Source organism: Phalangium opilio, unplaced genomic scaffold, assembly GCF_054372755.1.
Source record: "Phalangium opilio isolate 3A_F unplaced genomic scaffold, DU_Popi_V2 ptg000329l_1, whole genome shotgun sequence".
NCBI classification, from domain to species: domain Eukaryota; kingdom Metazoa; phylum Arthropoda; class Arachnida; order Opiliones; family Phalangiidae; genus Phalangium; species Phalangium opilio.
In genome coordinates, this window is record NW_028324226.1 from 6134878 (window position 1) to 6162488 (window position 27611).

At 35.6% G+C, this 27611-nt stretch overlaps 2 protein-coding genes across 3 annotated transcripts in view; one reads left to right on the forward strand and one right to left on the reverse strand.

Annotated features, from left to right (window-relative positions):
* The window catches only part of LOC149610541 (neurogenic protein big brain-like), a 291238-nt gene that overhangs the window by 41173 nt on the left and 222454 nt on the right, over positions 1–27611 (forward strand). The window lies entirely within an intron of this gene.
* LOC149610545 (uncharacterized) overlaps positions 5513–27611 on the reverse strand; it is a 95540-nt gene continuing 73441 nt past the window's right edge. Inside the window, exon 4 of the mRNA XM_089859511.1 lies at positions 5513–7302. Coding sequence (XP_089715637.1) covers positions 5513–7093 — 1581 coding nt within the window. The 5' untranslated portion in view covers positions 7094–7302. The remainder of the gene's footprint in view (positions 7303–27611) is intronic.

Below are 27611 nucleotides of genomic sequence, written 5' to 3' on the forward strand. Positions count from 1 at the left end.
TTTAAAATAAGTAATTTATAATCTTGGTAAAAGATTGTTAATAAATTTTTGGTCTTTAGGCTCATCATCAATAACAAAACAGTCATCTTCCAGTTTAGAATAAATTCCAAAATGACAACTTTGAAGTCCTAAAGGGGCCAAACTAAGTTGCACTTGCCCATAATACATTTGTTAGGGTTTCAAAGAAAATGTTCCGTCTTTCTTGATTACGTAAGGAGTTTTCTTGAGGACTGTTTCTAAGTTTCCTTTTTCACCAATGACTGGACACTTCATTTCGACAAAATTATCGTTGACTAGACCGTCAGGGGAACACCCCAAGAATCGATAAGAAGGGTTGACTTCAAAGCCAATCTTCGGTACTTTTAAATTAGACTTTTTTTAAAGCAACAAGTGTTTTTTTTTTCGTTTGTAATTCCATACTGTGTGAATTCATTTCCCTTAAAGTTTGACTGAAGAGCTTTTTGAATTTTTTCAGTAGGATCTTTTGGAAAATATGTGTAATACTCGTAGCAATTTTGACAAGAGAGAGAGCAACAGGTACTAAACAAAACAAAACAGTATTACCAATTTTTATACTCGTGTTATGATTATGACCAAGGCTTAAGAGTTTACATAACTAATCTGGTTAATATTAGGGTGATTAGGTTTTCAACACTTACCATTTTTGAAAATATTCTCTTCTGAAAATTGTGGTTCATTCATTGCAAGAAATTTCGAGTACTAATTTTCATTTGGCACTGAATTATAAGTTTAAACGTCACATACACTCCCGCTGATGCTACTACAGGTCTCAGGCCTGCCATTTTTTTCCCCTAGATCAAGCTTCGCGTTTTCTCCGGACGGTGGCACTAGTGAAACTTTTTTTTCGTTCTTGGCGCGGAATCTGAATTCAACAATAATCCAGTCCCGACCGACTCCCGTAGAAGTTTTCGAAATATTTCCACTCCCTTCCGACTCCGTTCCGTTTCAGAGATAATATTCCCAAAGCCAAATGGTTTATTTGACCCAACTCCAACTCCGACCAAAAATGAGGGAGTCCCTTGGCTTTCTATGGAGTTGGAGTTTTCCCAAAGCCTTCGCAGTCCTCTACTAGAGAGGCAGTTGGTGTTCGAATCTCCTACTAATCAGGGCCCATCTACCAGTCAAAGTTCTTTCACTCCGATTTAAAACGTCGAGATTTTAAATCCTAAATATCAGTATTTTTTCGTCTTTTGTCTCGAAATATTTCTTTCGTGTGTTGTCAGCACGCTTAAAACTAGGTTATAGATTACCGCAAAATCACTCCAGTATAGGAACCAGGGTCGTGCTGAGAACCAAAGCTAGAACAAATTTTATATTGAATAAGCTGCTGTCGAACATAGGGAGTTGCCAATCCTGTAAGCCTGAGAAAAATTTCCTCACTAAGTTTTTCACTTCACGAGTTTTAGAGGTTCGGAAAAGTATTGGTCCGACCCTGCCTGGCAGGCTGGGCGTCCCTTCAACCACATTTTTATTTATAAATTATTTCCTTACTAAGTTTTTACTTTCGCGCGTTTTAGAGGTTCGGAAAAGTATTGGTCCGACCCTAGCTGGCAAGCTGGGCCTCCCTTCAACCCCATTTTTAGTTCTAAAATTGTTTTATACTAAATTAAAATATATAAAATTGTTTTTAAATTAACTTTTTTGGCACAAATATTATGAGATTTTTGTAAGTTTTTTCGGTTCCAGCTTCTCTGTTTAATTAACGCTTAGTACGTCATAAACAAAAAGGAATGAGGTTGTTTTTGGCGGTAATATATATCGGGCCTGCCTTCTATTCAGTACGATTTTCTCTGTTCTTTATCTCCACCATCCGTTTCCGTGTCCCGTCTAGCGTTGTTCTTTAGGGCTTATGCAAATTACTTCATTTCTATTGCGTCAAGTTTCAAGAGAACATGACTCGGGGCTAATTCTAAGCGCTTGTTGCATATTGCTAATAGCGTGCAATCAATGAATAATTTTAGTACCCAAACTCATCAATTATCCCACAAATATTAGGTTTGCAACAAAAATATCAAGAAAATTGTTTCAGTTCATAGGACAGAAGTTGATTATTTACTTGTTTCATAATCTATAACCCAAAATCAAGCTAGATTATTTTTATTCATAATTGGAATGATATTTGATATTTAAAAGAAAAAAAAATAACCGTAAAGTATATATGCCGGGGTCACCTTACAATAAATTTAGCTAGCCAAGGCAAAACGTTAATATGGCCGGGGCCATCTTGTTTCATTTCATTCTGTCCTTTTATACTTATCCTACCTTTTGGGAAACTGATAAATTAAATGAATGAAAAGGCACCGAGCACTGGGAATCAATTTTCGCCACGTTAGCGGAATTTTTACTTTTCAACGTTGCGGGATAATGGAAAAATGATAAGCAATTATACTTTTAACTAATTGTAAAGGAGGTGAAGTTTTAATTAAAAAGAACAATAGATCTTAACCGGGTTTGAAAAGTCTTTATCCTTGAGAAAGAAGACACTTAGTAACGTTCTACCTTAAGGGTGAAATCAACAAATTAAGGTGAATACTGTTGAACGGACAAAATTTAACATTTTGAGAGGTTTTTTTTTAAAAAAATTGATAAAAAATCGTTTTAATTTTGAGATATTAAGCTTCATTTTAGACCAAATATTTTGATATTTTAAGGTCAGAAGTTGTAAGTCAAATATTTTGATATTTTAAGGTCAGAGGTTGTAAGTCAAATATTTTGATGGTCACAGGTTGTAAGTCAAATATTTTGATGGTCACAGGTTGTAAGTCAAATATTTTGATATTTTAAGGTCAGAGTTTATAAGACAAATATTTTTTAGTTCAGGGTGGTGAGGGTTTGGGTCAAAGTTTTAGTAATAAATCTGACATTTGGGAATCAATTGTGAACTGAAATTTTATCTATCCAAAGTTTCAAAATCTATGTACACTCAGCCATAATTTAAGTGAACTATTAACCATTAATAATAAAGAACTCCAAAATATTTCGAAATTCGAGATAAAACAAAAATCTACTATTCCAAAGCTCAAAATCAGGACAGACAGACAAAAAAAATCCATTCCCCTCAAAGCAAAAAAAAAATAAAAATAAAAAAATAAATAAAAAAATTTATAAATAAAAAATTGGAAATACTTTTGATTTCTTTTTTATTTTGTTTGACTGTGATTCAGTCAAGCGAATTCGAGGCCAAAAATAAAAGAGATAAATTCGATATAAAATATAAAACTCACACAGACACACGCACATCCACATTCATTGCGAAAACCCGGCCCGGGATATAAAAAAAAGTTAAAAATATGTCTCTTATATATTTTTATAACGAAGCCTTTGGCCATTTCGACCGTAACCATGAATACATTTTAAATTCTCCTATGAATAATGAACAGCAACTACATTTCAAAGCGAATGTCTAGAAGTTGAATTTATAAATTATGAAAAGTATCCCCGAAGGATGGGTAGTTATTTAGTTAATAGACCCATTTGCAATTTTCTATTTATTCTAAATACAAAATTTCATTAAATTTCAATTATCGAGGCTTTATATTTTAGGAATAGCTAGCAAAAATGTAGATGATATTTATTTTACAAGGAATACTTGCGCCCCCATATCTCAAATATTAATTTCTATGCGGGTTTGTGGGCCGGGCTTAAGAACTTACTATCCTTCACGCCAGTGGTACATAATTCTGACGTCATTCTAACTGTGATGTCATTGGTTGGTAGCAACTGCATGTAGGTAAGCAACGCGTAGTGAGATATGTTATTGACGAGGTAAAATTAATAATACATAATGATAAGTCTAGCTCTCCCCACAAAATCCGCCTAGATAGTAGATACGTTGAGAAAATGGCTAAACAATTATTCCTGATATTACATAACCGTAATTTTCTCCTTGTTATGCCCAGAGCCAAAAGAAAGAAAAGCGAGAATGTCACTGTATGTTCTTGAATACAAAAATAGGTTCTTCGTTATGATAATTACAATGAATTTAGAAAGTTCGTCAAAGAGTTATCACTTCATCTAGTATGAATTGATTACCGACACGAATCACAATGCATTTAACTAGCATACGAGGACAAACCAACGGTTTTTAATAACAATTCAATAGCCACGAGATAAATGAGTAAATTCATGCTTTTTCCGCCGTATAACTGAGCTTGTAGAGTTCCGAAAAATGTGGAATGTCATTCATTAAAGTGGATTTTTATCCCTTTCCCTACATGTCCCGGTGGTCGCTACATGGTTTATTTATATAAAAAAAATTTATTCTTTAAGCATTTTCACTATCCATAAATGAGCAGAAAACTTTGTGTCGGCTGTAGCTGGGTTCCCTTTTTGGTGCCCAAAGCGAATAGTAATTAAAAAAAGCTTAACGATTTCTAGATTAGCCAAAATTTTTCCAAGATATTAAAGAAGGAAAAGGCAAGTAACTATATAAAGAGATATGAAATATATGCGGGCTCATGAACGCACGCTGCGGTTTAGAGGGCAGACGGTCGCTTACACTAAGACCCACCATAACTATGCGCATCTGGCGTATTTCAACCCGAAATATCGTAAAGCGCTTACCTTACTTGAAAAAGGGCAAACCTGCAGTATTATTTTACGCGGTCTTCATATTTGAGGAGAAATAAGAGAAATTTTTAAAAAATTCCAGGAATTTTTCGAAAGGATATTTTAGTATGAAAAATGGCTAAGGTTTTATTAAAGATATTAAAAATTTGACTGCTGGAGTGTTTGGTTTGATTTAGAAAAGGTAGGCTTCCAAGAAGTAATAAAACTCGGCAAAATTACCCCGACAGTCACATGGCCGTGTCAAGGATAGGCCATTTTTGCTCTTTGATTGTGACTTTAGTATCGCAATATGAATATTATTATTGCAGGATATAAACCTGAAGTATTAAAATTACTCTTAATAAGGATTATCTTACAGCTGAAGATTTTAGGAAAAACTTTTATTTTATCTTAAACTTCTGAATTTGTACTTGTGAACTTTAATTTACACCATCAAGAAACGAACCGATTCACACCAAAACGTCCTCGACGGCATCGAGAAATGCACCGATTCACACAGAAATGCCCTTAACTGCATCAATAAATGAACCGATTAACACCAAAATGCCCTAAACTGCGTCAAAAATTCACCGATTCACATCAAAATATCCTTAACTACATCAAAAATTGCTCTGATTCACAACAAAATGTCCTAAACTACATCAAGAAACACACCAATTCGCACCAAGATGTCCTAAACTGCATCAAGAAACGAACCGATTCACACCAAGATGTCCTAAACTGCATCAATAAATGAACCGATTCAAACCAAAAATGTCCTTAACCTATAATATTGATTCTTAAGGCAAAGTAACTCATCAATTCAAGTAACCTTATTTGACAACATATGAAACACACACACAGATTGTTAAAACGAGAACACTGTAATTGTGACGATTACTCAATTATAACACAGACATAAGACACGCCTTGTTTATGCATATCAAAATGGATTCAAATTAACTTTAACCACCTCGTAGAGATAAGGTGGTTCTTTCACTCTGATGTGATAGCATCCATGACAATTTCCCGAATCTTCCAATTTTGTCAAAATAATGGAACACTGTTTGATGGTAAACTGATTGTCTTGGTCAACAGCGTCATTGTTGTGAAAACCAAATTCATACTTCAGGTGATCAATTGGCTCTTCCCATTTTACATTTGATTCCAACATCGATTCGTCTGGGTCGTATATCACTTCATTTGATGGAAGAGGCGTTGCAGTTTCGTTTTCCAATTTGACACAATTTAAGTGAATCTCTGAACTAAAATTATCACTCAATTCTGGAATTTCTGGTTCTTTCTTAATTTTTTCAGAGGTGATGGTTGGATATAGGGTATTAAATTCGCCCATTACTGAAATCCCTTGGTTGAAGTTGGAACCGATAGATAGAGGAGTACAATTAGACTCGGTTGCGTTTCTGGGTTCATCGGGATCTGACTCAGAATGAATTTCCAATTCTTTCGACTGAGCAATTTCATTAAGAGAATCGTGGTTTGTATTTGGCCCACTGCGTTCTGGCTGCGAACTTCTTCGTTTGTCGTCTGCCTTTTGTTTTAATGGCAACGCAATATCTGCAACATCAGTTGATCTACTTTCAGACTGAACTTCGCTCGAATCTGAATATTTCGATCCCATGTCTGCTTGATCGGGTTTTCTAGCATTGTCTTTCGCGGAAGCACGTTTCCGCTTGCTTGTCGACTGATCGTATTGGTTTTTCCGTTTTGACGAAACACTTTTTGGAATTTTTCGTTCAATTCCTGATTTTGACGGATGAAGTCTAGCAATGTGATTGTTTAGTACTCGTTTTAATTTGGCTGCGAAATCACAAAAATTACACTTAAAGGGACGCTCGTCACTGTGAGTAACGATGTGTGTCTTTAAATGCCCGCGTGTTCGGGTACGGTAATCGCAAAAATCGCATTTGAAAGCACGCTCATCGTTGTGAGTCGCGACATGGTTCTTCAAATCACCCCGCCTTCGGGCACGATATTCGCAAATATCGCATTTGAAAGGACGCTCATCGTTGTGAGTCGCGACATGATTCTTTAAATTCCAGATAGTTTGGGTACAATATTCACAAATATCGCATTTGAAAGGACGATCTTCACTGTGAGTCGCGACATGTTTCTTTAAATTACCCCGCCTTCGGGCACGATATTCGCAAATATCGCATTTGAAAGGACGCTCATCACTGTGAGTCGCGACATGTAGCTTCAAATACCCGCTAGTATGGGTACGATATTCACAAATATCGCATTTGAATGGACGATCTTCACTGTGAGTCACGACATGTTTCTTTAAATACCAGCTAGTTTTGGTACGATATTCACAAATATCGCATTTGAAAGGACGATCTTCACTGTGTGTCGCGACGTGTTTCTTTAAAACATCCCGCCTTCTGGCACGAAATTCGCAAATATCGCATTTGAATGGACGCTCGTCACTGTGAATTAATTTATGATTCTTTAAGGTTGAGCTTCTCCCTGTCTGGAAACCGCACTGTTCGCACTTGAACTTCATCTTCCCCTAATGAACCAAAAAGTGATTCTTTAATCACAATATTTCAGGAATCCCTTAAGAGTTGAATGTAAATATTTGAAAGGAAAGATGCGTTATTTTATGGGCATATCGGTTTTCAAATGAACATCGAAATGTCTTTTCGATCGAAATCTGCATCCAGTTCCAAATTTTACATCAGTGTACGTGTTGAACTGCAAATACTGAGCGAGCTGAAATAACATAAACATCTTACTAACACGCTGGACATTGACATTTACATTAGTTGACTGAGGTATGTTGGCTATTCATACAGAAATGAGGATATCAGCAGTCAACATTCTATTATGAGTAATCTATCCAGCTCACCATAAGATTGCGAAAAGGAGGGGTCCAATTAATTAGGTAGTCAGCCAAAGAGGAATTTCAAATATGACACTGTCCACGGGTTTTCGCGAATTGGATACCTATTTAAAAATTAATATTCAAATAATCGAAATTAAGCTAAATTTTAAGTTCTAAGATAACGTTTTAATAAGCTTAAAACTTCCAAGTAGTTCCACGCTTTTCCCCTCCAAAAGACGTCACTAATTTACTAAAACACGTTTTTATAACAGAACGCGGAGCAGACGAAACCCCAGAGAGACTTCAAGAACAGGGTCGGAAACAAGTAAATACTTTAATGTAGTATTCTAGACTTCTGGTTCTGCTTAAAATCAGACTTCAACACGGTTGAGACCGTTTTACATTTAAAAAATCTAAACCGGTCAGGTCATCACCGAGACATTATCATAAAAAAGATATTTTGAACTAACATCAATTTCAAGTTTACTTATTTCAAACCGTTCTTTTTCTTGGAAAGGATATACGATATTAACACGATATTTCTCTAAACTCCAGTTTCAAGTTGACGTGTTTTAATCATGTCTTCAAAAGTGAAAATTTGAATATCTGTCACTTCAGGCAATTAATTTTCTACACTTATTTTTTACACTTTCCCGAAATTCCTATCTTTGTCTACAATGACAGTTTTTATTAATAAATTAAGTAATAGATTCAATCATAGAAAAAAGCCCTACATATCCCTGGAAAAACATCAACAAGATAATGTATTAGCATGGATAAAGAATGCGCGTGCGGAAATTTGTTTTCACGCTATAGGATAGGCAACTCCCTATCTCGAACAGTCTGTTACAGCATCGGTTGTCAGCACGCTCAAAACTAGGCCTTTATGTAACCTAGCTTTGCGCGTGCTGACAAGAGACGAATGAAATATTCATGTTCGGGATTTAAAACATCCTCAAGTTTTTTAGCCTCTTGTCAGCACGCGCAAAGCTAGGTTACAGCATAGAGACCTAGCTTTGAGCGTGCTGACAACCGATGTTGTAACAGGGTATGTACGGAATAAGCTGTCGTTCGAGTTAGGGAGTTGCCTATCCTGTATCGTGAAAACAATTTCCTCACGCGCATCCTTTATCCATGGTATTAGTGTCCACATGGAGTAGTGTCAACGTAACGTTAACCCAGAATTCTATAGCTCATGCACCATTTGTCGATTTATTCAGTATATGCTTGATGAAAGGGAAATAGAATAAAAGGCATCGGTATCGTTTGGTGCGTATACATAATCGTGAGTGTTGGGTGGCAAGGAGTGACCCCGCGCCGTGACCGATATTCCTCCCCCCAAAAAACCAGCCCTCGAAAAGAGCGTGGGAAATATTACCAAACTTTACTTTCTCTTCCCAGTCTGGATGCTGGACTGGTGGACTGTGAAGAGGAAAAGGCGCGCAAAAATCGAGGAATAAACATTTTTCCAATACTAAAGTCCCCATCCCATATCATGTCGTATGAAGAATTAGTTCATTTCGGCCAAGAATATTGCGATACGCGTTAACGCAATTGTAATAGTGAAAGTTTTCTTACGCTAAGTTTAGTTAGGGGCGTTTCAGGCGATACAGCTTTTGACTGAACTAGGTGGGTCAAAAAATTGAGTCAGCAAAAATTGGTCTGTGATAAATTTTTAATTTGGTGATTCAACTTCCGTTCAAACGTTCCAATTACTTTATTCAACTCAATTTGACTCATCTAATTGAGTCGAAATGTTGTATCGTCAGACTGAAAGGGCCTTTAGTGGTTTCAGTTGACCAACGTAGTCTGGTTATACAGGGTGTTTCAAAAGGGGTGGTAGGATCGGAAGTATTGTGGGTTCCATGGACGATTTTGAGTCAAAAATGTTCCGTGACATCTTGCCCTAAGGGCCATCGTTTAAAAGATATGATCAGAGTGTTTTACGGATGACTACTTCGTTAATTTAATTCAGTTTCTTACTTATATTTAAAGGGTATGAGAAGCTTCGTTTGAAAAACCTCTGATTTATATAGCAAAAGATAGAATTAATTACTGTGAATTCAGAAATATCAAGCTTTTAATTCTCCGATTTCTAGTTATTTGGCAATATGCATTTGAAAATGCTTCATATGAAATTATTTAAAATCCACTTTTTAAAAGTCTTTAAGAAAGGCTACAACGTTTTCTTGTTTTTGACGTCACGCACGCGAGATGGTGCCACTCTCTCCGCTATCAAAGCATAGACAGAGCACGAGACGGGTATAGCTCGCGCTCGCTCTCGCTTGTATAGGTTTGCCCGTGTGATGTCATAAACCAACCGAACAAGCTGACAAGACAAAATAATTTATATATCGAAGCTGAGTTTTCGTGATTTTCCAATGGATTTTAAAAATAGAAACTTTGGTTCAATTATATTAAAAACTTTATATTTTGAAAGTAGAGACTTGAAAGTGTAATATAATACCACTTTCGTGCTAAAATATGATATGAAATTGTAAATTCCCATACCCTTTAAGGTGGTTATCCGTAAAACATTCCAATCATAACTTGAATACGGTGCCTGGCAACCTCACCTACGAAGGCAAAATGTCATGGAACATTTTAGATTCAAATAGAACCAAACCCACTGTATGCTGTCTTCGGTCCTAACACCATTTTTAGAAAACCCTGTATTTAACTTGAATTAAACAGGCGCGAAACTGACATTAGCGAGCCCCTAAACAGAGGATGTATTTGTTTAAAAGTGAAAGAGTCACGCACCATTAATACTAGAGTTGTGAATAAAATTACCGTAATTTTTGAAAATAAATACAAATTCAAATTTTGAGAAAGTACAGTTAAGGCCTTTTCAGACGATACAGCTTTTTGACTGATTTAGATTAGTAAACTAGAGTTGGGTCGTGTGAACAGAAATTGGACAAGTTAAATCACCAAATTTAAAATTTATCACTGACCAATTTTTGCAAACTCATTCTTTTGACCAGAAGTGAGATGAGACCAGAAGTATTGAGGTAACCAAATTCTTCACTCGGCGAAAGTGAATATTCTTGATAACACAAGAACGGTTGGCCCTCTAGTAGCGGTTTCTGAATTTTCCCTCCAAAACGTGAGACGCTATCTATCTACTATCAATGCTAGAGCCCTTCACTTCTAGTCTCATCTCACTTCTGTTTTGACTAATCTAGTCGAGTCAAAAGTTTTATCGCCTGAAAAGGCCTTAAGTTGTATTCCCAAAGATTGTGAGCTCGAAAAATACTAAAAATCACTGGCGAAAATTTTACTGTTAATGATCACCGACTCACATTTATGGCAGGCACAGTGTTGACCCTAGCGGAAATAAATATGAGCTTCACCACAAAGTAATAAAACTACGCAGGGATAACGGTTTAACCATTAAATACATAAATATTCATGGGGGGACTTAAATAAATTCAGGTTGTTTTTGGATACTCAGGGTTGGTTGGCTCACAACACGAGGAAAGTTCGAAGCGTGAAAAAAGAAAACATTCGAGATAGATTTTCGTCTGTAATAGCAAACACGATCGAGATAAACACATCATGGGCAGTGCATGATGGGACGAGCCCCTCTATCATCATCATTATCGGGGCATCATCACCGACTCACTCCTCTAACCAAAAAAAATGTCTACGATAATTAGCGGAACCTTTAATTGAATTAAAATGATAATAAGACAATTTAAAATGCCGGTCTTGATAACGTGGGTTAGACCAACAACTAAAAATATATACACACGGTACTGGGATGTTTGAAATGAAGGAAGATGATATTTCTCAAAACATTTCCAGTCTTGCAAATATTTTTTTCCCTTTTCTGATCGATTAAAAAGGCTATCTTTCGCATTTCTAGTCGATTAAAAAGGCTATCTTTCGCATTTCTAGTCGATTAAAAAGGCTATCTTTCGCATTTCTAGTCGATTAAAAAGGCTATCTTTCGCATTTCTAGTCGATTAAAAAGGCTATCTTTCGCATTTCTAGTCGATTAAAAAGGCTATCTTTCGCATTTCTAGTCGATTAAAAAGGCTATCTTTCGCATTTCTAGTCGATTAAAAAGGCTATCTTTCGCATTTCTAGTCGATTAAAAAGGCTATCTTTCGCATTTCTAGTCGATTAAAAAGGCTATCTTTCGCATTTCTAGTCGATTAAAAAGGCTATCTTTCGCATTTCTAGTCGATTAAAAAGGCTATCTTTCGCATTTCTAGTCGATTAAACAGGCTATCTTTCGCATTTCTAGTCGATTAAACAGGCTATCTTTCGCATTTCTAGTCGATTAAAAAGGCTATCTTTCGCATTTCTAGTCGATTAAAAAGGCTATCTTTCGCATTTCTAGTCGATTAAAAAGGCTATCTTTCGCATTTCTAGTCGATTAAAAAGGCTATCTTTCGCATTTCTAGTCGATTAAAAAGGCTATCTTTCGCATTTCTAGTCGATTAAAAAGGCTATCTTTCGCATTTCTAGTCGATTAAAAAGGCTATCTTTCGCATTTCTAGTCGATTAAAAAGGCTATCTTTCGCATTTCTAGTCGATTAAAAAGGCTATCTTTCGCATTTCTAGTCGATTAAAAAGGCTATCTTTCGCATTTCTAGTCGATTAAAAAGGCTATCTTTCGCATTTCTAGTCGATTAAAAAGGCTATCTTTCGCATTTCTAGTCGATTAAAAAGGCTATCTTTCGCATTTCTAGTCGATTAAAAAGGCTATCTTTCGCATTTCTAGTCGATTAAAAAGGCTATCTTTCGCATTTCTAGTCGATTAAAAAGGCTATCTTTCGCATTTCTAGTCGATTAAAAAGGCTATCTTTCGCATTTCTAGTCGATTAAAAAGGCTATCTTTCGCATTTCTAGTCGATTAAAAAGGCTATCTTTCGCATTTCTAGTCGATTAAAAAGGCTATCTTTCGCATTTCTAGTCGATTAAAAAGGCTATCTTTCGCATTTCTAGTCGATTAAAAAGGCTATCTTTCGCATTTCTAGTCGATTAAAAAGGCTATCTTTCGCATTTCTAGTCGATTAAAAAGGCTATCTTTCGCATTTCTAGTCGATTAAAAAGGCTATCTTTCGCATTTCTAGTCGATTAAAAAGGCTATCTTTCGCATTTCTAGTCGATTAAAAAGGCTATCTTTCGCATTTCTAGTCGATTAAAAAGGCTATCTTTCGCATTTCTAGTCGATTAAAAAGGCTATCTTTCGCATTTCTAGTCGATTAAAAAGGCTATCTTTCGCATTTCTAGTCGATTAAAAAGGCTATCTTTCGCATTTCTAGTCGATTAAAAAGGCTATCTTTCGCATTTCTAGTCGATTAAAAAGGCTATCTTTCGCATTTCTAGTCGATTAAAAAGGCTATCTTTCGCATTTCTAGTCGATTAAAAAGGCTATCTTTCGCATTTCTAGTCGATTAAAAAGGCTATCTTTCGCATTTCTAGTCGATTAAAAAGGCTATCTTTCGCATTTCTAGTCGATTAAAAAGGCTATCTTTCGCATTTCTAGTCGATTAAAAAGGCTATCTTTCGCATTTCTAGTCGATTAAAAAGGCTATCTTTCGCATTTCTAGTCGATTAAAAAGGCTATTTTTTTAATATCTAGTCGATTAAAAAGGCTATTTTTTAATATCTAGTCGATAAAAAGGCTATTTTTTAATATCTAGTCGATAAAAAGGCTATTTTTTAATATCTAGTCGATAAAAAGGCTATTTTTTAATATCTAGTCGATAAAAAGTCTATTTTTTAATATCTAGTCGATTAAAAAGTCTATTTTTTAATATCTAGTCGATAAAAAGTCTATTTTTTAATATCTAGTCGATTAAAAAGTCTATTTTTTAATATCTAGTCGATTAAAAAGTCTATTTTTTAATATCTAGTCGATTAAAAAGTCTATTTTTTAATATCTAGTCGATAAAAAGTCTATTTTTTAATATCTAGTCGATTAAAAAGTCTATTTTTTAATATCTAGTCGATAAAAAGGCTATTTTTTAATATCTAGTCGATAAAAAGTCTATTTTTTAATATCTAGTCGATTAAAAAGTCTATTTTTTAATATCTAGTCGATAAAAAGTCTATTTTTTAATATCTAGTCGATAAAAAGTCTATTTTTTAATATCTAGTCGATTAAAAAGTCTATTTTTTAATATCTAGTCGATAAAAAGTCTATTTTTTAATATCTAGTCGATTAAAAAGTCTATTTTTTAATATCTAGTCGATTAAAAAGTCTATTTTTTAATATCTAGTCGATTAAAAAGGCTATTTTTTAATATCTAGTCGATTAAAAAGGCTATTTTTTAATATCTAGTCGATTAAAAAGGCTATTTTTTAATATCTAGTCGATTAAAAAGGCTATTTTTTAATATCTAGTCGATTAAAAAGGCTATTTTTTAATATCTAGTCGATTAAAAAGGCTATTTTTTAATATCTAGTCGATTAAAAAGGCTATTTTTTAATATCTAGTCGATTAAAAAGGCTATTTTTAATATCTAGTCGATTAAAAAGGCTATTTTTTAATATCTAGTCGATTAAAAAAGGCTATTTTTTAATATCTAGTCGATTAAAAAAGGCTATTTTTTAATATCTATTCGATTAAAAAAGGCTATTTTTTAATATCTAGTCGATTAAAAAAGGCTATATTTTTAATATCTAGTCGATTAAAAAAGGCTATTTTTTTAATATCTAGTCGATTAAAAAAGGCTATTTTTTTAATATCTAGTCGATTAAAAAAGGCTATTTTTTTAATATCTAGTCGATTAAAAAAGGCTATTTTTCCATTTAAAAATCGATTAGAATGGATATTTTCCCATTAAAAGCTTCAAAATCCGTTTAATTCAAAAACGTTTTTGTATACGCTACTAGGTCGAAAATAATAATACTTGGGAATTTGTAAATTCTTGGCCTCCAAAGAAGAAAGTTTCGTAATGTCTGAAATGACTTTCAAAATCGAAATCAACTCCACGATCTCGAGATTACAAAAGGTCTATTAATAGGTGAATGTCTGCGCACGAGTTTAAGACTGTAGAAACGTTTGCCAAGTGTAAAAAAGAGAGACATCTTAAAAATAAGCAAAATAATAAAACTTCGTGAGCAACAGGATAGAAAAAAAATAATCCCCCTTAGCATTATTTTTCAAGCCGACTAAATCCATCCTTCGGTAACTAAGCCTACTACTCATAGGCCCCTTTTTTCTGCCATTTTCTCAAGAAAAAGAAAGCTTTTATTTGGGGGGGGGAGGGGGTGTTCTTCGGGGAAATCTCATCTTTCCCACTCTCTAGACGTTGATTAATCAGAAGTCGGGTGTACTCGTGTTTGAGAAGTTTCGGTAAAACTTTAAATATATCAGGTCATGCATGACGACCAAAATAGCAAGCTAAAAACAATCCAAAAACACAAATTTCATGCTAAAGATACTCAAGAAATCAAAAGTCACATGCTAAAAATGCTCAAAGAGTACAAGCATGGTCTAAAAATGCTGAAGTAGATAGATGGTTTACAAATGCGCAAGGAGTTAGCCAAGCTCGAGGAGTAGATAAATGGTCTACAAATGCTCAAAGAATAGAGAGCCGATCTAAAAATGCTCAAAGAATAGAGAGCCGATCTAAAAATGCTCAAAGAATAGAGAGCCGATCTAAAAATGCTCAAAGAATAGAGAGCCGATCTAAAAATGCTCAAAGAATAGAGAGCCGATCTAAAAATGCTCAAAGAATAGAGAGCCGATCTAAAAATGCTCAAAAAATATAAAGTGGGTCTAAAAATGCTCAAAAAATATAAAGTGGGTCTAAAAATGCTCAAAAAATATAAAGTGGGTCTAAAAATGCTCAAAAAATATAAAGTGGGTCTAAAAATGCTCAAAAAATATAAAGTGGGTCTAAAAATGCTCAAAAAACAAGAAGTGGGTCTAAAAATGCTCAAAAAACAAGAAGTGGGTCTAAAAATGCTCAAAGAACAGGAAGTGGGTCTAAAAATGCTCAAAGAACAGGAAGTGGGTCTAAAAATGCTCAAAGAACAGGAAGTGGGTCTAAAAATGCTCAAAGAACAGGAAGTGGGTCTAAAAATGCTCAAAGAACAGGAAGTGGGTCTAAAAATGCTCAAAGAACAGGAAGTGGGTCTAAAAATGCTCAAAGAACAGGAAGTGGGTCTAAAAATGCTCAAAGAACAGGAAGTGGGTCTAAAAATGCTCAAAGAACAGGAAGTGGGTCTAAAAATGCTCAAAGAACAGGAAGTGGGTCTAAAAATGCTCAAAGAACAGGAAGTGGGTCTAAAAATGCTCAAAGAACAGGAAGTGGGTTTAAAAATGCTACAAAAACAGGAAGTGGGTCTAAAAATGCTACAAAAACAGGAAGTGGGTCTAAAAATGCTCAAAGAACAGGAAGTGGGTCTAAAAATTCTCAAAGAATAGAAAGCCGGTCTAAAAAAAATATCAAAATCCTACAGGATAAAAATTAATATAAAGGATCCATCTAGAACTACTGGAGGATTCCAAAAGCACAAGCTAAAAAAGCTACATTGTATTTGTGAAATCACCCATATCTACAAAGTAGATTTAACTACTAAGATTAAACTAATTTTGTAATCTGAAGCAAAAGAATTATAGATTCTCACTCGGAAGCCTTTGTAGTTCAATGACGCCGTAAATATTTTGTCTACGCTCAATAACTTCAGTCTAACCGTCGCATCTAGAAACGCAGTGCCAGCGACGTTACCCACGTAGTTACTTAAAATCTCCATGATCTGTTTCATCATCCAGGGAATACGGAAAAAGAAACGATACCAAGAAAAGCGTCTAATTGGCTCTCGCCTGCAAAATAAGATTTACCGCGCCGCTATGAGATTGAGCTACCTTATTTTTTTTTTTTTTTTTTTTTGTCTTGACTGAAAGTGCTAGGCCGCGAATAAGCCCTTTATTCACTGGGACTATTACGAGCTTAAGATTATTTTTTCCACCATAAAAAAAAAGAAAAAAAAAACCACCAGAGGAAATAAGTAAGACGCGCGGCTGATCACATTGTTAACGATGACAGTCAGGTGCCAAGGATAGAATATTCATAGGAAATCATTATATTTTGTCATTTTCTGCGAAAGAAAACTCGATAATTGCTTTGTGGAATTCTGTTTCGAAGCTGGAATCAATCAACAGGGGAAGAAAGCATCCGTGACCAGTTAACGCGGGGAGCGCACATGGTAATGGACCTTTTTGATGTAAAAAAGGGGTAGGCAACCCTCAGTATCGGGACATACAAGGGGGTTGATACATTACCACTCGTCTCTGCGCACTCTCATGATACAAAATGACTATAACGCAGGCGCCAAAAAGCGAGATGGAAGGTGGAGTTTTAACCCAAGTCTTTCCCTCTTAGTTACATGAAATTGGTCTATTTATTAAAAAAAAAAAAAAAAAAAAACATTGTGACTGAATTCGACACCAAACTTCAGAAGATCGAAAACTCACCATCTACTGCATGCTGCACCTAAGCTACGATCACAGTTTTTCAAACGCGTATCGTTTCCTCCAATTTGGTACCATATACGGTATGAACAAAAGTATAGTAGAAGCTTGGAAATAGACAATTTTGTTTTGGCGCCTGAGCTGTAGTATTTTTGTATCATGAGAGTGCGCAGAAACGGCAATGTCTGTCCCAATACCGAGGGTTGCCTACCTCCCCTTTCTTTCACATCGTAAAGGTTTATTTAGAAGTTGCTTGTATATTTACTTTATTCCCTCCTAATATGTGCTTATCCATAATAAATGTCCAAGTAAGGACTTTCAAAACCTGTCTGCTCTTCTTCAATATCCAATTTGGCAATACGAAGCCACCCAATTACTACTATGAGAAGCACTGCTATAGATAGCTTTGTAAAAGGTTTTAACCTATTTTACCTACTGTGACATTAGTAAGCGCTCAAGACAAGAAATTCTCATGTAGGCCTACACGAATATTCAAATATCTGTACTCCGCACCTTGATCTACTCTTGTCTCTTGACATAGCAATAATATCGCATGGTGCAAGTGCGACCTCTTGTTTTAGAAGCAGACACCGCGAGAAATGAAACAGCAAAATGAAAACGGACGTGATAGCTTTAAAAAGGAAAATAAGAATTACTACTTCCATTAACGTTGAGAGAGAGAAAGAGAGAGGTAACGAAACTATATCCTTTCCATGCTCCTCCGAGACCGAGAGATCTACTTGGAAGAAGAGAAGAAGATGGAAAACGAATCCTACCGCCGCTAAAAGAGTAAGAGAATCCGAGAGAGAGAGAGAAACTGAGAAAAAGATATCCTAAAAGAGCAATGCAGGAACTAGAGAAAAACTTTCCAAGTTCGCCGCATGCCCGAGACACTAAGCTATCCTGACGGTAATCTGAGATTTTTACCTATATATCTAGGCCTAAAACTGCATCAGGAGCTCAGCCAGAACTGAGGCTCTTCCGTAGTTCCGACTGTGCGAGGGTACTGAAAAAAATCGGCTTACGGAAATTAAAAAGATAATAAAATTATAGCTCGTAGGATTGGATTTCAAGGAAATAGCATCCCATGTTGTATATAAGGAGTCGGCCATTTCATCTTTGCATTTGGGGTTTCGTCACTGTTATAGAGCGCTTTCAGATGGGATAGTAGTACGTCACACCCTCCAAAGTCTTACCGCTGTTCTGGCAGCCATATTGGGTGGTCTCAGCTTCATTCCTGGTTTAAACCCACCAATATGGCAGCGTAAATTATGTCACGAGACTCGGCTCCTCCTCCAACTGAAAGTTCTCTATTCCCCGCAATACACCTGTGTTATAACGACTAAAGTGTTTATATTTTGGCTTACAATCCTGAAGTATATGCATCTCAGTGTTAAACAGACAGGGGACAATTTGTCACGTGGTACTAGTTAGTAGTCCAATTATTTTGTACCCCAACGTCATTGATACTTAACGCCCAGCCCAAACCGCTTTACCTAGAGAGGTCTGAAATTTTGGAAGGACGTTACTCTTAAGTTGTAGGCATGCACCAAGAAAGACTTTTCAGTCGCCATCTTGAAAAATGGTGGCCAGAAATGTAACAAACCCTCTTTATGTAATAATGTCCATGCATTTCAACATATTTCTATAATATTTAGTACACTGGTGCTCCATATCCAATAGACGGGTCTTTGTTGCTTTTGAAATTCGTTTTGCCACAATATTACCTAATTTCGGGAAGTTTCAGACCCCTTCTAATTCCTTATACTAAGGGATTGGCGACGTATAACTGAGGATTAAAAAATATTTTTTTTATGGTGGGCAATAGCATCATCTAAACGCTACTTTACTCGAAAATTATCTTATACCTTCTCTGTAGGTCTAGAAGAAGAGCGGGGTTTTTTGGCCGAGACCATTTTCATGAAAGTGCGATAGAGTTTCATTTCTTATCGTTGCTTATCTCAAATTTCAAACAGTATGCCCTACGCTAAGTAGAAAGATCTGGGACCATATTCTTCAAGCGTTTTAGACCGTAAAGTTTTCGCAAGAAGCGATATCTAGTTGAGTCAAGTTGACTAGGGAGAAGGTTAAAGATGCCTAAGTATTCGCGCGCCATAGTCCCGGTCCCCCTTTCAAAATACAAGGGGGGACGTAAAAGGAGGCCGGGCTATTTCGCCTCTCCTCAGTCGGAAAATACGTAATTCTCGACATTCTTGTCGCGCTGACGTGAGTTTTCAAGAACCAATGAGATGCTGGTTGTAATTTAGAGGCGGGGATTAACTCCGGACAGGCTACGTTTGGACTGGAGATAAAGTTAGAAATGTGGCGAATTTATACCTTCTCCCTAGTAAGCTAGATATCGCTTCATGGTTTTCGTGAACAATAAAGATTAGATTACGGTACCAATATTAGACATCTTGTACAACCTGACGGATTCGTCCAATAGGGGGTACTTCCCAGTGCTTCACGGAGTAGCCTAACGCGTAGTGTCCATTACGGAAACTTAATTGCTTGTATCTTCTTTAATATTGTACATAGAAACATCATTCCAATTGATATATTTATTATTTTATACGCTCTTTCGATTAAAAAAATAAAAATTCTAGCCATTGGTATCCCTTTAAGAAAGAAACATTCCTCTAAAACCGCACAGGATATAGTAAGATCCCATGGAGATTTGTCATAAACCCACAAACTCAAAGGAACATTCGTCAACCTAAGCCCTTTACATCATTTTCATCCTTTTGGGGAATGTAGAAAATAAGCGAAAAATCCCTTCGAATAGAAGTAAAAAAAATACTGCAAAGCTTTGAAAATAAGCCTTTTTCTACCCTTAAAAACCGTTATCCCCATGGTAGGTATAAAAAGTAGTTCTAGGTAAAAAAAGCACAAAAGTGAGCACTTGTATTATTCCCTTTATACTAAAATGAAAAAGAAGGTATTATCTGCGGCATTACCTATCCGCTCACATTTTTCGATTCCCATCAGCACACCACATTCAATTCCTTCCCTTCCCAGATAGGCCTAGTGCAAAAGGTATCCACCAAGAAATGTTAATGTCCGCGTCCCCCTTATGAGTAGTCAGTCGATCGCCGGAGATTTCACAGAAATTGGGGTTCGCAACCGACCATCAGAGTTAGGGTTACTTTAGTAGATTAGAAGGTTGAGAGGAAAGTATGTACGAAGAAGAATATGTTAATCTGATAGATTTTATGTAATTTCCGTAACTTTCAATGACTTTTTTATAGATAGTTTTCACACATGGAGGATTCATACCATTTACACCAGGAGGGGCCGGGCTATCTGGAGGACTAAAACCAGTCTGCTTTTGTCCTCCAGATAGCCCGGCTTCCTGGTGTAAATGGTATGAATCCTCCATGTGTGAAAACTATTTATACACTTTTAAACCATTTCTTATTTTTCTATTAAATATTGGTATACAAATAAAAATCCTAAAACATCTCAGCTATCAGGCCTAAACTTAGGTACATTTCTCGCGCTCCAAAATCATTAGGCGCATGCGCCTCGCGCACGATTGAAGCTTCCGAAAGTACTTCAACCTTAATCTGTCGTCGGGGGTGTAGTATAGCCTCAATATCAGAAGGAAATGAATCCAAAGAAACAAATTATCTTTCTTAAAAGACGTGTCTCTCTTTCATCTAGCTTCTCTTAAGTTTAAAACAGAGTTTAGGAACGCAATGCACTTAATTCAAATATAGTAATGAAAATTGAGTTAAAAAGGTTCAATTTAGAATAGCCCCCATTGAAACTGTTGATATTGGTTGGTTGAACGAAGAATTAATATAGCCGCTTTGAAATGGTTAGCTTTCAATATAGCCCACAATCCCCTACGAGAACTTTCAAATTTCGAAACCAAAAGAGCCCCCAAAAACGAAACCGTTTGAGAACTTCGTGTAAATTTACCTCTGCGAAAAGTAGGGCCAATTCTAGACTTCTAGGTGGAAATTTTCCGGAAAAAGAAATGCCTAAACCCAACCCGGTCCCGACCGGAATGTAAAAGTCTATAGATCCAATAGAGCTTGGACTAAGGACTCGACCCTTCAAGGTAAGCTTTCAGAGACGCCAGTGCAGCTAAGGCGTATTATCCTACACATTACGTCTCAGGGAATAGTATGAAAGCCGAGGGTGAATATCCTATTACCAGGTGTCCCCGGTTATATGTCCTAAAGAATCCGATGTCTATAAATGGCCTTTTGGGCTATCTATTCCTCTTTCTTATTGGGGCCTTCTATACAACTTCGTATAAAAAGGGGTCGGGCCCTCAACGCCTTTTTTGGAACCAGAAGATACCGAAATAAAAAAAAAATATCACGAGATGGATGTCATTAGGTAACCATGGCCATTCTGGTCTGCAGCCTTGGATTCAGTATATTTTCCATAGTAAGTCGAGGGAAAATTAAAATAATGACGGGATAGGTGAGACGACCTAATTGGCAATTGAGAACAAAATTAAGTCTAAGAATTAACTTTGGTTTGTTTGTTTCTCGTACTGATCAGTATAATTGCAAGATAAAATTTATTTGAACACATAAATGTACTGCTGAACCCAACCTGCGTAAGCTCAAAATTGAAGTCTATAAAAAATGACACGGAAATGGCGTTTATTTTCCAATGTTGCCACAATCGTTACGGGTTCAATTTCCCATATTTTTCAAATACTCTAGGTTTTTCCTGACTATTTCCTGTAATATCTAATGACGTTTCCAAGCCAAAACTTCGCCAATTTTAGCCATTATTTTAATATAAATTTCTTATTGATTTAAATTGTTTAAAAAGAGATTTTCGTTATTGCCAGAAATATTGTCATCTAAAATCAAATTCCCTGAATTTTTCTTCACCACTTTGGGACTTTTCTGAAACATCTTGACTTTTCCCTGATCTTTTGGGGCAATTTTAAAAATTCCACGACATATCCCATGTTTTTTTTCTTGACCTTTGACATTTCTGTATTTATTAAACGGTCTCAAAAAACTGTATTTCTCTTGGGCATATTACAAATAGACTACTTTTCCAAATTCCATCCAGAGTACCAAACCTTAACCAACATTTTTCCTTCGTTCAGTCGTTCTAAATTCAACCTTTACAAATGAAATCGTACAAAATATAAGCTTGCAGGCTATAGTTGTACAGCTCTGGTAGGATGTTTGCTATATGGCCAGACACTTTATAATAGGGTCTCGCTGGGACAAGACACCATGAAGAAAACCCCTTTCTACTTTATATTTCTTTTTTTCTGCTGCGATGCCGAACTGTAATAGGGTTTATTGTGAAAAGCTGCGAAGAAAAGGAGAGAAAATTCGTGGCATTTTTACAGCGTTTTTTGTTGCCCGTTTCCTCTCATCTCCCAGGACTCTTCTTCCATATTACCATAAGTTTATAAGATATGTTCCTTCCATAAGTATGACAGTACATATACTTCGTAATGCTTGAGACTTACAGCTCGAGCTAGTTACTAGAGAACGACAAGCGATTAATTGCCCACACTCTGTTAGTTTTGCAGTTCATCTTCCGATTTAGTCTGTACTAAGCCTTTGTTAACGCCCCACCAGGCGTTGCTTTACGCAAATCTATGACCTACGTCACTTCATGACAAGCTCCAGTTTGTAACCAGTGACAAACTTATTGAACATTATAGAACATATCTTATGAACTGGCGTGTACTATCCAATTCGTCCCATAGTCTCCGTATGGTACGCCAGCGTTGGAAATAGTCAATGGTAGTCAAATACAATCTGAAAGAATGCGGATGTGGTTGCCAGAAAGGAGAATGAGATGGCTAGAAACTAAAGGGACGCCGGTTCAACGCTATATACTGGTTCAACCTAAGACTGGGTCTGAATCTCAGTAAAAATCATATACTATCAGCAAATATAATGGGCCATTTTAAGGATGCAATTGAGGGGATTTTATTTCAAGTGAAGAGTACTGTATTTGTAAAGTGTTGTTTAACATTGGTACAGCCGTTTCCGTTTCAGTTTATACCAGATATCCATAACGACGTAAGAGAGTATAGCCCACCGTATACCGATGAGATTCTCGGTATACGGTGGTCCTGTGAGGAGGAGGGGGGGTCATTTCTTCCCCCTTTTCGTTCTTCTCTCTCTAGGTCGTGCCGTGCCTTAGGGGGAAAATATGGTGGGAAGGAGGGGGGGGCATAACCATTGTCATACCCCCTGGTGGTGGAGGGTGATCTGGTTGATTATTACTATCTGCCAATTGTGTATCGTGCCTGAGGGGGTAGGGGTTGGGAGGAATTGATAACGTCACGTGTCACGTGATGGTGTTCGGGAATTTTGAATTTATTTTTAGTGTATTGGTATGACGTCACGTAATATATTGATGTTGAAGGCATTCAGTGACCATAGTGGTATTATTTAGGCGTATTTTGAGGATATTGTGTACATTTTTTATTATTTTTTTATTAAGGTCTCTATGTATGCTTATGTTATACTAAAGAACTAGTTTTAATTGAGGTATGGTTTACGTAGTTTAAGCTACGATGCGGTTCTACAGTCGGGTGTTCTCCTGTTTTATACTGGTTATTGAGTTACAGGGTTAAAACAATAGTACATTTTAATATCATAAAAAGGGAATTACGGCTGTTTTCACACAATTTGTAGGCTTTTTCTATGGTAGATTCTGGTTGGTTTATGCTATATTAGATATTGTAAGATAGTTTTATGCTATTGGATGCTTATTCTATGGTAGATCCGGGTAGGTTTATGCTATATTAGATCATGAAGGATAGGTTTATGAGAGGCCTAGTCTATGGTAAATGCCGAAAAAGATAGGTTTATGCTATTGTAGGCTTATTTTATGGTAGATAATGGTAGGTTTATGCTATATTAGGTCGTGAAAGATAGGCTTATGCTAGGTTTATTCTTTGGTAAATGCTGAAAAAGATAGGCTTTTGGTATTTTAGACTTATTCTATGTTAGATCCTGGCAGGCTTATGCTGTATTACATTCTTTGGTAATTGCTGCAACAATATACTCTAATGCTATCTTATTCTATGGTAGATCCTAGGCGTTTTTAAAATAGCTTCGTACATGCATTTTATAACTTGATCATTCAAAAGGTTGTAGTGAAATTTCTCGTTCAGTTTTCCTGCCTCAGCCTTTGTTAGAGTGAAGACTCTACCCTCGTTGAATACTATCTCCCCTCCATAACGGTTATTTTTATTTTCAAGTTCAAGTAACGATAATTACCCCTGAGGGTATATTGACTGATGCTTTTTTATTGTCCTTTATTGGCTACCCACCAGGTGGTTAAGGGCCTTAAAAGGGGGCGTGGCTAAACCATTTGTATTATCCATGGATCTGTATTTAGATTGATTTATGACTCACACAAACGTGTTAAGACATTCCATCTGTTTTTTATTTATACGTAACCACGTTCAGACGTTCTATGTTTGATCCTTAAAGATAGTCTTAGGTTATTTTAGGCTTATGCTGTATTAGTTCTTAAAAGATAGGCTTTTGCTAGGTTTATTCTTTGGTAGATGCTGAAAAATATAGTCTTATGCTAGGTTATTCTATGTTACTGGTAAGTTTATGCTATATTAGAGTTTGAAAGATAGGTTTATGCCAATGTAATCTTATTACGACATTCAGTGTCACTTAACTCTAGAGGTATTGTAGGATATTGTGTACATTTAGGGGATAATTTATTGGTAATTCTATAGGCTCAATAGACCCTTTCTACACCCACCCATCCTGTAATGCTATTCTCTGTATGATTTTGAGGTCTCTATGTATGCTTATGTTATACCAAACAACTAGTTTTAATTGAGATATGGTTTACATTGCAAAATACATTTATAAATTTAGCTACGACGCGGTTCTAGGTGTACTCATGTTTTGTATTGTTATTATTTTGGTGTATCTTTAGGATATTGTGTACATTTAGGGTATGCTTTATTGGTAATTCCATAGGTTCAATAAACCCTTTCTTCACACACCCTTCCCGTAATGTTATTCTGTGTATGATTTTGAGGTCTCCATGTATGCTTATGTTTCTCTTATATTAAAGAACCAGTTTTAATTGAGATATGGTTTACATTGAAAAAGATACAAATTAAGTTACGATGATGTTCTAGGTGTACACCTGTTTTGTATTGGTTATTGAGCTACAGGGTTAAAACGATAGCACATTTCAATATCATAAAAGGGGAATTACGGCATTTTTTACTCTAATCGGTAGCCGATAATTAGTTAAAATGAACAAATATTACTAAAAAAAACTCAGAACCTAAGAATTACACTAGTTTGAAAGGATTGGTGAATAAATACATTAATAATTGTCTAAAATACATAGGCTTATGCTATGGTAGATCCTGAAAAATATAGGTTTATGCTATTGCAGGCTTATTCTATGGTAAATCCTGGTAGGTTTATGCTATACTACAGCTTGAAAGATAAGTTTATGCTAATGTAAGCTCATTACGACATTCAGTGCCACTTAACTCTACTACTCTAGAGGTATTGTAGGATATTGTGTACATTTAGGGGATGTTTTATTGGTAATTCTATAGGTTCAGCAGACCCTTTCTACACCCTTCCCATTATGTTATGCTTTGTACGATTTTAAGGTATCTCCATGTATGTTTATGTTGTTCTTATACTGAAGAACCAGTTTTAATTGAGATATGGTTTACATTGAAAAAGGTACAAATTAAGCTACGAGGAGGTTCTAGGTGTGCACCTGTTTTGTATTGGCTAGTAAACGAGTTACAGGGTTATTAGTACATTTTAATATCATAAAAGGGGGATTACGGCATTTTTTACACTATTCCGTAGCCAATAATTAGTTAAAATGATCAAATATTACTAAAAAAACTCAGAACCTTAGGATTACACTAGTTTTGATACGATTTGGTAATAAATATAATACTAATTGACTAAAATTCAAAGGCTTATGCTATTGTAGATCCTGAAAAATATAGGTTTATGCTATTGCAGGCTTACTCTATGGTAAATCCTGGTAGGTTTATGTTATATTAGAGCTTGAAAGATAGGTTTATACTAATGTAAGCTTATTACGACATTCAGTGTCACTTAACTCGAGGGGTATTGTAGGATATTGTGTACATTTAGGGGATGATTTATTGGTAATTCTACTGGTTCAGCAGGCCCTTTCTACACCCACCCATCATGTAGTGCTATTCTCTGTATGATTTTGAGGTCTCCATGTATGCTTATGTTATTCTTATACTAAAGAACTAGTTTTAATTGAGATATGGTTTACATTGAAAATGGTATAAATTTAGCTACGACGCTGTTCTAGGTATATTCATGTTTTGTATTGTTATTAGGTGTATCTTTAGGATATTGTGTACATTTAGGGTGTGATTTATTGGTAATTCCATAGGTTCAATAGACCCTTTTTACACACACCCTTCCTGTAATGTTATTTTTTGTATGATTTTAAGGTCTCCATGTGTGCTTATGTTTCTCTTCTATTAAAGAACCAGTTTTAATTGAGATATGGTTTACATTGCAAAAGGTACAAATTAAGCTACGATGATGTTCTAGGTGTACTCATGTTTTGTATTGTTGTTATTTTGGTGTACATTTGGTGTATGAATTATTGGTAATTCCATAGGCTCAGTAGACCCTTTCTACACTCACCCTTCCCATAATGCTATTCTCTGTATGATTTTGAGGTATGCTTATGCCAGTCTTATACTGAAGAACCAGTTTTAATTGAGATAAGGTTTACGTAGTTTATTGAAATGTGTACAAATTAAGATACGATGATGTTCTAGGTGTACACATGTTTTTGTATTGGCTAGTAAACGAGTTACAGGGTTAAAAGGATAGCATATTTTAATATCATAAAAGGGGAATTACGACATTTTTTACACTAATCGGTAGCCGATAATTAGTTAAAATGAACAAATATTACTAAAAAAACCCAGAACATAAGGATTACACTATCTTTGATACGATTTGGTGAATAAATACAATACTAATTGATTAAAATACAAAGGCTTATGCTACCATAGATCCTGAAAAATATAGGTTTATGCTATTGTAGGCTTATGCTACTATTGATCCTGAAAAATATAGGTTTATGCTATTGTAGGCTTATTCTATGGTAGATCGTGGTAGGTTTATGCTATACTTGTTCTTGAAAGATAGGTTTATGCTAGGTTATTCTATGATACTGGTAGGTTTATGCTATGTTATTCTATGGTAGAGCCTGGTAGGTTTATGCTATGTTATTCTATGGTAGAGCCTGGTAAGTTTATGCTAGGCTTATTCTATAGTAGATCCGGGTAGGTTTATGTTATATTAGGCTCAATCTATGGTAGATCCTGGTAGGCTTATGCTAATGTAAGCTTATGTTAGATCCTGGTGGGCTTATGTTAGGTTATTCTATGATAGATCCTGAAAGAGAAGTTCATGCTAGTTTATTCTAGTTGTATATGCGGAAGAATCGGAGTTTGTATTAGGTTTAGAACATTGAACACTACTAAAATACACATGAATATTGATTAAAATACTAACATTTCCATAATACTATCTTAAAAACCCCAATTTTACCATGCACAAGTGCCTTATTATAAACTAAAGCTGAATTTCATACGAATAATACTAAACTGCAAGGAATTTATATAAAATACATGCAAAAGTTATAGCCGAATACTGGCTAAAATACACATGACTATTGATTAAAATACTGGCATTTATATAACACAAGCTAAAAAAACAACAATTTTACCATGCACAA